Source organism: Monodelphis domestica, chromosome 4, assembly GCF_027887165.1.
Source record: "Monodelphis domestica isolate mMonDom1 chromosome 4, mMonDom1.pri, whole genome shotgun sequence".
Classification (NCBI taxonomy): domain Eukaryota; kingdom Metazoa; phylum Chordata; class Mammalia; order Didelphimorphia; family Didelphidae; genus Monodelphis; species Monodelphis domestica.
In genome coordinates this window covers 430,046,561-430,057,419 of record NC_077230.1, presented here as the reverse complement: position 1 = coordinate 430,057,419, position 10,859 = coordinate 430,046,561, and the positions used below count along the sequence as shown (strand labels likewise).

Sequence of the window (10,859 nt, the reverse complement as noted above, 5' to 3'; positions counted from 1 at the left end):
AAATTAGAGTTAGTAGACATGTGGAGAAAAATAAATAGGGACAAAAAGGAAAATATTTTCTTTTCAGCAGGACATGGTACATTCACAAAAATTGACCATGTATTAGGTCATAAAAACATTGCAAATGAGTGCAAAAGGGCAGAAATAATAAATGCAAACATTTCAGATCAAAATGCAATTAAAATAATATTTACTACGGGTATATGGAGAGATAAACCAAAAATTAATTGGAAATTAAGCAATATGATTCTCTAAATTATTCTGATTATTCTGATAATGTTCTTAACTCTCTTTTAATGTTTCTTATGAAAGCTACAATCTCTCCCTGACTTTCCTCTATAAGCTCAAGCCGAGGATTTAGTTCTGCATTTTGTTGAGTAGTAGAAGGAACATTCGGTTGGTTTGACTGAGAAGTGGGTTTTTTTTAAGGAAACACACTATTACGGCTTTAACAATCAAAATCCCAAGGGGGAGTACTGTGTCGATTATATTTTGCCATAAGTCCCATGGTATGAGAAATTTCAGAGAGACAAAGAATGCAAATTTTACAAGCTTGGTCATGGAGGTGAATAGCCAGTTGTTAAGTATGTTGTGAACTGGCTGTAACCACATATTTCTAAAGTAAACACGTGGGAAGCAGGACAAGGCCAAAAGCTACCCCAGGTTTTTCTAGTCCTAATTTAGGCAGTTGCTAGCCAGAACCTTAGGGCCCTGTTGCTAAGATCTACAACAGCTTAACTGAAAGAGAATCAAAAAGATTTTGTACTCACCCGTTCTTGCAGCTGTATTTTTGAAGCCAAGTTAAAAAAGAAAACAAAACTGACTGATAGGGCAAGTAATAAAGCAAAGAGAGAAAGGAAAAAGATTTCACAGAAACTTTTTGAGGGTTTTCTCACCAACCTTGTGGTCAGCCATAAACTGTAATGATTAAAATAGTGGAAGACATAAATTGTTGTAGAGAGAAGAGTGGATGAGTAAATTGTGACCGCAGAAAATACGGTTTCAAGACAGTGTCTTGTTTTAAAATCAAATATATAAGGTGGTCGCCAGGGAAATATTCCCAATTATGAAATATACCCAAGTCAACTGGGTTTTATAGAGATTTTAATTCAAACAATGAGGAATTAAGGAAAGAGAGAAAGAGAGAAAAAGGAAATAATGAGAAAAGGATGGGCCAGCTGTAAAAAAATTGACTCGAATACAGGACTACAATCCCCACGAGCCTTTGCTCCACTTGCCCAGAATGCCTTGTAATCTCACCTGGCCAGAGATCCAGGAGGTATTTAAGCTGATTCAAAGGCTTTTGAGGGCTCGCTCTTGGGACTTGGACTTCCTTTTGGGGCAGATGTGGCTTTTTTTCATAATGTAGCTGAGGTTGTGTCTAGGCCACTCTATGGCCTGGACACGTGTCTCTTAATCTGTATTTTCTTAATCTTCAATAAACCTCTAAACAATATAATACTCCTTGCAGAGAGAAATTTCTACCTGCCTCAGTCTCCCCGTCTCCCCTAAATTTTAATCTTTACACGGCCCAGGGCAGCCCTGGCCAACCCAGGCCTTAAGCCCTAAGAGAAAGATCAGTCAGTCCTTAATCACTCACCACAAGATTTGTTCAAGCAAGGAATCTAGTGACACCAGGCCAGCTTCATCTCAGCTGACTTCACCAGCTCAATCCTGAATCTGAATGTCTCTGAATGTCTCTGAGCTCCTTTTTCAAGGGAATTTTGTCCTCTGTCACCTCCCCTAAGTTCTTTCACCTACCAATCACAGTAGACGTTTTTCAAAGGACAGACCATTCTTAGTTCACACCTAAGAAGGCTTAAATTTTTTACTAAGTTCACACCCGAAAACTTCTGAGTAAGTTTCTCACCTCTTTGCTCCTTGTAAGTTCACAAGTTGCCTGACCCTTATAGGTACTTAGCACCCTTTTGTATTAGATCCAAAAATAGGCATAGCTAGAGAACTTTTTGTCTTACTCTAAGTATGGGTTTAAGTGCTTTTCATTGTTCAGCAAAGAGTTTACACCTTTATCTCCCCCTAAGGCCTGCTTAAGGATGGTGAAGTAGAGTTCTCACATTCCTGATCAAGTACCTTCACTGCCCAAATGGGGAATGGTCTTAACCCAACCTTATGAAGTAGGGTCTGGGAATGTTTAAGGTTCACACCCCTCTAGGGTAAGCCGAGGGTTCCGGGGCTCCAGATCCACTCTAAGCCTCTCACAGTTCAGGACCACTCAGGGAGAGTCAGGCCCAGAGCATGGAGATCATGCTGGGCCAAAGGCACCTCAGGGAGAGCAACAGCCTGTGGCCCGGCTCTCCAGAGTCCCTTTATAGGGGGCCCTGGTGGCTCCTGGAGGTTCCCCTGAAAAGGCAAAGGGGGCCTGGGGAGGCTGCAACAGCCTCAAGCTACAGCCCTGCTCAAAGACTTCAGAGCTTTCCCCAGAGCCCCTGCCTAGAATGTGGGCTGCCTGTCCTTCCCTCTCCAGAGCTAGCTGAGCAGCGGGCCTCCAGCTTTGGCTCTGAGCTCTGTGGCAAAGGCCCCGGGGCGCCTCCTGAGACAGGCCCAAACTTTCGGGTGGCCCCCCCACACCCCCTTTGTGTCCAGGGGCTGGAGAGGGCCTTCCTCCGGGGTGCTGCCCCCTTCTTCCTTGTCCTGCCTTGCATGGGACCCGGGGAATGCTGCCAGCTGGCCCCCCCTGACCCTCCTGACCCATGCATGAGGTCACAACGGGGGCCTCCTGGCTGTGTTACGCCTGGGAGGCTGCCCCTTCTTAGCTCAGCTGTCCCAGAGAGCCATAGCCAGTCTGCCCTCCCCGCAGAGAGTATCCTGGCCCTCCTCCAGCAGCCCCCTCCACCCCCACCCCAGAGCCCTGATCTTCAGGCGCACCGAGACTCCCTGAGCCCAATGAAACCCCGGAAACCCTCACCAGGTGGGGCCCCGGCCTGGGGGGCTGCAGGGCTGCAGGGGAGCCCGCAGGGGCCGGCCAGCCCCCAGCTCCGGCCTGCTTCCTCCCTGCTCGCAGTTGTCCAGCCCGGAGAGCTCCACCTGCCGGAGGAGGAAGTGGAAGCGGAACTGTCGTTCCCGCTGTGCTTCCCCAAGCCTGGCCCTCTACAGAGAGCCATGGCGGAGGGCAACTACCCGCCCCTACCCGCCCCTCGGGCCCCTCACGGCCATGTTCGAGAGCGACTTTGTGCAGGTGACCCCAGGCAGGCCGGTGGTCCCGGCTGGGGGAGGCCTGGGGAGGGCTGGGAGGTGGCGGGGGGCCAGTGAGGGGGGTGGCTGGGGGTCGGGGGGGGGGGCTGTGGGGGATGGCATGGGTGGTAGGGGGCGGCGGGGGGGAGGGGCCGTGGGGGACGGCGGGGGGGAGGGGCGGCGAGGGGGAGCGGCAGGGGGGGAGCAGCAGGCGGAGGTCAGGGTGCTCCCGGCTGCCCCGCCCCGCCCTCCCCAGGTCACCAACAAGGGGGAACCTGCCTTCCTGCACAAGAAGGAGAACCTGGTGACCATGGCGGTGGCCTCCTCCTTCCCGGGGCTCCTGCTCCCGGACCTCGTCCTGCTGGCCCGGCCCGTCCAAAGCAAGAAGCAGCCTCCGCGGCTGGAGCTCACCAGGTGACCGGGCGGCCCGTGACCCCCACTCTTCCTCTCCCCCAGGACGAGAGCGCCCCGATGTCCGCAGCGGGTGAGAAAACCCTCCTCCTGCCTCCTGCCCCGGCGCCTCCGCCTGGCTCTGGGTTTCTGAGGCCCTTCTGGTCCCTCCACAGAGGCCCCCCCCAAACGGAAGGAGGTGGCCTTCCCTCCCCAGTACCCATCCCAAGGACCAAGGGGAGCCCGGCCTGGACCGGGGACAAAGCACTGCACTACCCGGGGCCGCTCTCCCAAGTGATTGACCAGCAGAGCGCCCCGGCCCTCCCGGAAGTGAAGTCGGAAGTGATGTCGAGAGCGGAAGCCGCCCACATGCCCTTTGGTCCCAGCAGAAGCTCCCAGTCAGGAGAGAAGAGGAGCGGAAGTGGGCGTGGCCCCAAGCTGGCTGAGGGAGAAGGGGGGGAGGGGAAGGGGCGGGGGCGGGCACAAGGGCCTGGAGGAGAGGGAGGGCTGGTCCTGGACACCCAGCAGGCCAGAGTGCGGTGGGTTGCTTCCCTAGATCAGAGCCCAGACTTTTCGGGAGGAGCACCCCGGGGAGCCTAGTGGAAGTGGAAGGTAAAGGACGCCCCCCTCCCCCCTGCTCCCCTGCTCTCTGGCTTGGGGCTCTTCCTGAGGCCTAACCCGGTCCCGAATCCCCCCAGGGCACCCGAGCGTCACCATCCGGACCCTGTTCTCCACAATTTCCGGGTCTCACCTGTCTAAGGTACTAGGGAGGCTGGGACTGATTGTCAGGCCAGCTGGGCCCGGCCCAGAGGCCCGGCGTGACTCCTCCCCCCTGCCCATGCCAGGCTGCCGCACCATTGGAGACGTCCTCTTCAGGGCCCTCCAGGCCACCCTCCCAAGAGCACCCCCAGGAGCGGGGCACTGCCAACAAGCTGCCGCTTCCCCAAGAGCAGCCGCAGCCCCAAGAACTCCCCCAAGACCAGCCGCAGCCCTAAGAGCTCCCCCAAGACCAGCTGCAGCCCCAAGAGCTCTCCCAAGACCAGCCGCAGCCCCAAGAGCTCCCCCAAGACCAGCCGCAGCCCCAAGAGCTCCCCCAAGACCAGCCGCAGCCCCAAGAGCTCTCCCAAGACCAGCCGCAGCCCCAAGAGCTCCCCCAAGACCAGCCGCAGCCCCAAGAGCTCCCCCAAGACCAGCCGCAGCCCCAAGAGCTCTCCCAAGACCAGCCGCAGCCCCAAGAGCTCTCCCAAGACCAGCTGCAGCCCCAGGAGCTCCCCCAAGACCAGCCGCAGCCCCAACAGCTCCCCCAAGACCAGCCGCAGCCCCAAGAGCTCCCCCAAGACCAGCCGCAGCCCCAACAGCTCCCCCAAGACCAGCTGCAGCCCCAAGAGGGCCCCCAAGAGAGGCGCCATTCCAAGGGCCACCGCCATTCAAAAAAGTGGCAGCTTCCCCAAGAGCAGCCAAAGCCCCAAAAGCTCCCCCAAAAGCAGCCACACTCCCGAAGGCGGTGCGAATGCAAAGAGGCACAGCAGCCACAGCCCCAAGAGCAGCACCCAGCTAAGGAGCGTGACTCCTCAGGGGAGCCCAGAACCCTGGCAGCATATGTATTAAAAAAGTTAGAGGCCTGGGATGCCAGGCATCACAGGTGGGTCCTCTGCCAGCCTGGGGAAGCAGCTTCGGCCTGGTCCTGGGTCGCCACAGAGCAGCCCAAGGACAAACCGAGGGACCGGCCGGAGCCCACCCAGGCCTCACAGCCCTCCGCCAGTTTCAAGGCTCTGAGGAAGGCTATCCAGAAGCCACCGAGCTGGCTCACCAAAGCATGGCAACAGTGTAAGAAGGTGGTCTGCACCTGTACCAAGGGCTCCAACTAATCCCCTGCCCAAACCACCTAGCCCACTGCATTAGATTTTTTTTTAATTTTTTTAAAATATATTTTATTTGATCATTTCCAAGCATTATTCGTTAAAGACATAGATCATTTTCTTTTCCTCCCCCCCACCCCCCATAGCCGACGCGTAAGTCCACTGGTTATTACATGTTTTCTTGATTTGAACCCATTTCCATGTTGATAATATTTGCATTGGAGTGTTCCTTTAGATTCTCTCCTCTGTCATGTCCCCTCAACCGCTGTATTCAGGCAGTTGCTTTTCCTCGGTGTTTCCACTCCCATAGTTTATCCTTTGCTTATGAATAGTGTTTTTTTCTCCTGGATCCTGCATATTGTTCAGGGACATTACACCGCCACTAATGGAGAAGTTCATTACGTTCGATTATACCACAGTGTATTAGTCTCTGTGTACAATGTTCTCTTGGTTCTGCTCCTCTCGCTCTGCATCACTTCCTGGAGTTCGTTCAAGTCTCCATGGAACTCCTCCACTTTATTATTCCTTTTAGCACAATAGTATTCCATCACCAACATATACCACAATTTGCTCAGCCATTCCCCGATTGATGGGCATCCCCTCGTTTTCCAGTTTTGGGCCACCACAAAGAGCGCAGCTATGAATATTTTTGTACAAGTCTTTGTGTCCATTATCTCTTTGGGGTACAGACCCAGCAGTGCTATGGCTGGATCAAAGGGCAGACAGTCTATTAGCTCCCTTTGGGCATAGTTCCAAATTGCCCTCCAGAATGGTTGGATCAGTTCACAACTCCACCAGCAATGAATTAGTGTCCCTACTTTGCCACATCCCCTCCAGCATTCATTACTTTCCTTTGCTGTTATGTTAGCCAATCTGCTAGGTGTGATGTGATACCTCAGAGTTATTTTGATTTGCATCTCTCTGATTATAAGAGATTTAGAACACTTCTTCGTGTGCTTGTTAATAATTTTGATTTCTTTATCTGAGAACTGCCTATCCATGTCCCTTGCCCATTTATCAATTGGAGAATGGCTTGATTTTTTGTACAATTGATTTAGCTCTTTATAAATATGAGTAATTAAACCTTTGTCAGAGGTTTCTATGAAGATTTTTTCCCAATTTGTTGTTTCACTTCTGATTTTAGTTACATTGGTTTTGTTTGTAGAAAAGCTTTTTAGTTTAATGTAGTCAAAATTATTTATTTTACATTTTGTGATTCTTTCTATGTCTTGCTTGGTTTTAAAGCCTTTCTCCTCCCAAAGGTCTGACATGTATACTATTCTGTGTTAACCCAATTTACTTATGGTTTCCTTCTTTATGTTAAAGTCACTCACCCATTTTGAATTTATCTTGGTGTAGGGTGTGAGGTGTTGATCTATTCCTAGTCTCTCCCACACTGTCTTCCAATTTTCCCAGCAGTTTTTTATCGAATAGTGGATTTTTATCCCAAAAGCTGGGATCTTTGGGTTTATCGCATACTGTCTTGCTGAGGTCACTTTCCCCCAGTCTATTCCACTGATCTTCCTTTCTGTTTCTTAGCCAGTACCAAATTGTTTTGATGACTGATGCTTTGTAATATAGTTTAAGGTCAGGGACTGCAAGGCCCCCATCATATGTGTTTTTTTTTTCATTATTTCCCTGGATATCCTTGATCTTTTGTCTTCCAAATGAACTTTGTTATGGTTTTTTCTAAATCAGTGAAGAAGTATTTTGGTAGTTCAATGGGTATAGCACTAAATAGATAAATAAGTTTGGGTAGGATGGTCATTTTTATTATATTGGCTCGTCCTATCCATGAGCAGTTAATGTTTTTCCATTTGCTCAAGTCTAGTTTTAGTTGTGTGGAGAGTGTTTTGTAGTTGTGTTCATATAGTTCCTGTGTTTGTCTCAGGAGATAGATTCCTAGGTATTTTATTTTGTCTAAGGTGATTTTGAATGGGATTTCTCTTTCTAGTTTTTGATGCTGAGCTGTGTTGGAGATATATAGAAATGCTGATGACTTATGTGGGTTTATTTTGTATCCTGCAACTTTGCTAAAGTTGTTGATTATTTCAATTAGCTTTTTGGTTGAATCTCTAGGATTCTTTAAGTAGACCATCATGTCATCTGCAAAGAGTGATAACTTGGTCTCCTCCTTGCCTATTTTGATGCCTTCAATTTCTTTTTCTTCTCTAATTGCTACTGCTAGTGTTTCTAGTACAATGTCAAATAGTAGAGGTGATAATGGGCATCCTTGTTTCACTCCTGATCTTATTGGGAATGCATCTTGTTTATCCCCATTGCAGATGATATTAGCTGATGGTTTTAGATATATACTGTTTATTATTTTTAGGAATGACCCTTCTATTCCTATGCTTTCTAGTGTTTTTAATAGGAATGGGTGTTGTATTTTATCAAATGCTTTTTCTGCGTCTATTCAGATAATCATGTGGTTCTTGCTGATTTGCTTGTTGATGTGGTCAATTATGTGGATGGTTTTCCTAATGTTGAACCAGCCCTGCATCCCTGGTATAAATCCTACTTGATCATGGTGAATGATCCTTCTGATCACTTGCTGGAGTCTTTTTGCTAGTATCCTATTTAAGATTTTTGCATCTATATTCATTAGGGAGATTGGTCTATAGTTTTATTCCTCTGTTTTTGACCTGCCTGGTTTTGGAATCAGTACCATGTTTGTGTCGTAAAAGGAGTTTGGTAGAACTCCCTCTTTCCTTACTATGTCAAATAGTTTGTATAGTATTGGGATTAACTGTTCTCTGAATGTTTGATAGAATTCACTGGTGAATCCATCAGGCCCTGGGGATTTTTTCTTAGGAAGTTCTTTGATGGCTTGTTGGATTTTATTTTCTGATATGGGATTATTTAAGAATTCTATTTCCTCTTCTGTTAGTCTAGGCAGTTTGTATTTTTGTATATATTCATCCATATCACCAAAGTGGTGTATTTATTGCCATATAATTGGGCAAAGTAATTTCTAATGATTGCCTTAATTTCCTCTTCATCGGAGGTGCTGTCCCCCTTTTCATCTTTGATGCTGTTAATTTCCTTTTCTTCCTTCCTTTTTTTAATTAGATTGACCAGTACTTTGTCTATTTTGTTTGTTTTTTCAAAGTACCAGCTTCTTGTCTTATTTATTAAATCAATAGTTCTATCACTTTCAATTTTATTAATTTCTCCCTTAGTTTTTAGGATTTCTAGTTTGGTTTCCTGCGGGGGGTTTTAATTTGATCGCTTTCGAGTTTTTTCATTTGCATTTCCAATTGATTGATCTCTGCTCTCCCTTGTTTGATAATATAAGCATTCAGGGATATGAATTTACCTCTGATTACCACTTTGGCTGCATCCCAAAAGGTTTGAAAGGATGTCTCGCCATTGTCATTTTCCTCGATGAAATTATTAATTGTTTCTATGATTTCTTCTTTAACTAAACAGTTTTGGAGTATCATATTGTTTAATTTCCAATTGGTTTTAGATTTGGTTTTCCATGTACCATTACTAATCATTATTTTTTTGCCTTGTGATCTGAGAAGGCTGCATTCATTATTTCTGCTTTCCTGCATTTGTGTGCCATGTTTCTGTGACCTAATGTATGGTCAATTTTTGTGAATGTGCCATGTGGTGCTGAGAAGAAGGTGTATTCCTTTTTATCCCTATTTATTTTTCTCCATATGTCTATTAATTCTAATTTTTCTAAGATTTCATTCACTTCTTTTACCTCTTTCTTATTTATTTTTTTATTTGATTTATCTAAATTTGATAATGGTTAGTTTAAGTCTCCCACTAATATGGTTTTACTGTCTATTTCTTCCTTCAATTCTCCTAGTTTCTCCATTAGAAATTTGGGTGCTATATTATTTGGTGCATACATGTTGATTAATGATATTTCCTCATTGTCTAAAGTCCCTTTTAACAAAATATAATTACCTTCTCTATCCCTTTTGATCAGGTCTATTTTTGCTTTGCCTTTATCAGATATCATGATTACCACTCCTGAATTTTTTCTGTCAGTTGAGGCCCAGAAGGTCTTACTCCATCCTTTAATTCTGACCTTGTGGGTGTCAACCCGCCTCATGTGTGTTTCTTGAAGACAACATATGGTAGGGTTTTGGATTCTAATCCATTCTGCTATTCGTCTACGTTTTATGGATGAGTTCATCCCATTCATGTTCAAAGTTATGGTTGTCATTTGTGGACTCCCTGGCATTTTGATAGCCTTCCCTAATTCTAACCTTTTCTTCTTCAGCTCTACCTTTTAGTCCAGTGATTTACTTTGAATCAGTCCCCCTTGTCCCCTCCCTTGTTGTTTCCCTTTTTAGTCCCTCCCTTTTTGTTCCCTCCCCCTCCCCCCTCTCTTTCCCTCCCTTTTTGTTTACCCCCTCCCCCTCCCCCCTTGGTTTTCCCTTCTCCCTACCCTTGTTGGGTAAGATAGAATTCAAGATCCCAATGGATCTGGATGTTTTTCCCTTTCAGAGTTGATTTCCCTGAGATTAAGGTTTAAGTAAAAAATCCCTCTCTTCCTCTCCTTCTTATAGGAGTTTTCTTCCCCTCCCCTTCCCATGTGAATCTTTGTGTGAGAAAGCTTATTCTATTTGGTCTTTCTTTACCCCCTATTTATACATTACATTTTCCCCACATATTAGTATACATAGATTGATAGAAATGTAGTCCTTATAGAAGAGAGTTTGAGTAAAAGAAGAAGATAACATTTTTCCCCCTTTCATTAATATTTACCTTTTCAGGTATTCCTTGCTCTTTGATTTTCGGTATCAAACTTTGCACAGAGCTTTGGTCTTTTCTTTGCAAAAAGTTGGAAATCTTCTATTTTGTTGAATGCCCATACTTTCCCTTGGAAGTATATAGTCAGTTTTGCTGGGTAGCTGATTCTTGGTTGGAGACCCAGCTCTCTTGCCTTTCTGAAGATCATGTTCCATGCCTTACGATCATTCAGAGTAGAACTTGCAAGGTCTTGTGTGATCCTGATTGGCATTCCTTTATATCTAAATTGTCTTTTTCTGGCTTCCTGTAGGATTTTTTCTTTTGTTTGATAGCTTTGGAATTTGGCAATTACATTCCTGGGAGTTGTCTTTTGGGGGTGTAGTGTAGAAGGTGTTCTATGAGCTGTGTCAGTGGCTGTATTATCCCCTTGTTCTAGAATCTCTGGGCAATTTTCTTTGATTATATCTTGTATCACAATGTCGAGTTTGGTGTTTATTTCTGGCTTTTCTGGGAGTCCAATTATTCTTAAATTATCTCTTCTCCCTCTATTTTCCAGATCTGTCACCTTGTCGGTGAGATATTTTATGTTCTCTTCTAATTTCTTGGTATTTTGGCTTTGTTTTTTTAATTCTTGCTCTTTTACACGATCGTTGTCTTCCAGCTGCCTGATCCTGGCCTTTAAAGCCTGGTTTTCCTTTTCAG

General features: G+C 46.3%; 1 protein-coding gene across 4 annotated transcripts; it reads left to right on the top strand.

The window, feature by feature from the left end:
- The first annotated feature begins 2,256 nt into the window (after positions 1 to 2,256).
- On the top strand, positions 2,257 to 4,565 carry LOC130458778 (nascent polypeptide-associated complex subunit alpha, muscle-specific form-like). 4 transcript variants are annotated; one of them, XM_056825433.1, is made up of 6 exons: positions 2,257 to 3,196; positions 3,649 to 3,676; positions 3,759 to 4,003; positions 4,139 to 4,194; positions 4,281 to 4,342; positions 4,428 to 4,565. In XM_056825433.1, the coding sequence occupies exons 1-4, from the start codon at positions 2,257 to 2,259 to the stop codon at positions 4,180 to 4,182; spliced, it is 1,257 nt and encodes a 418-aa protein (XP_056681411.1). In that variant the 3' UTR covers positions 4,183 to 4,194; positions 4,281 to 4,342; positions 4,428 to 4,565. The 4 variants fall into 4 exon arrangements, with proteins under 4 accessions (XP_056681411.1, XP_056681408.1, XP_056681410.1 ...); XM_056825430.1 differs by having other exon boundaries at positions 3,759 to 4,194; XM_056825432.1 differs by lacking the exons at positions 4,281 to 4,342; positions 4,428 to 4,565 and having other exon boundaries at positions 2,257 to 2,929; positions 3,023 to 3,196; positions 3,759 to 4,265.
- Positions 4,566 to 10,859: the final 6,294 nt, after the last annotated feature.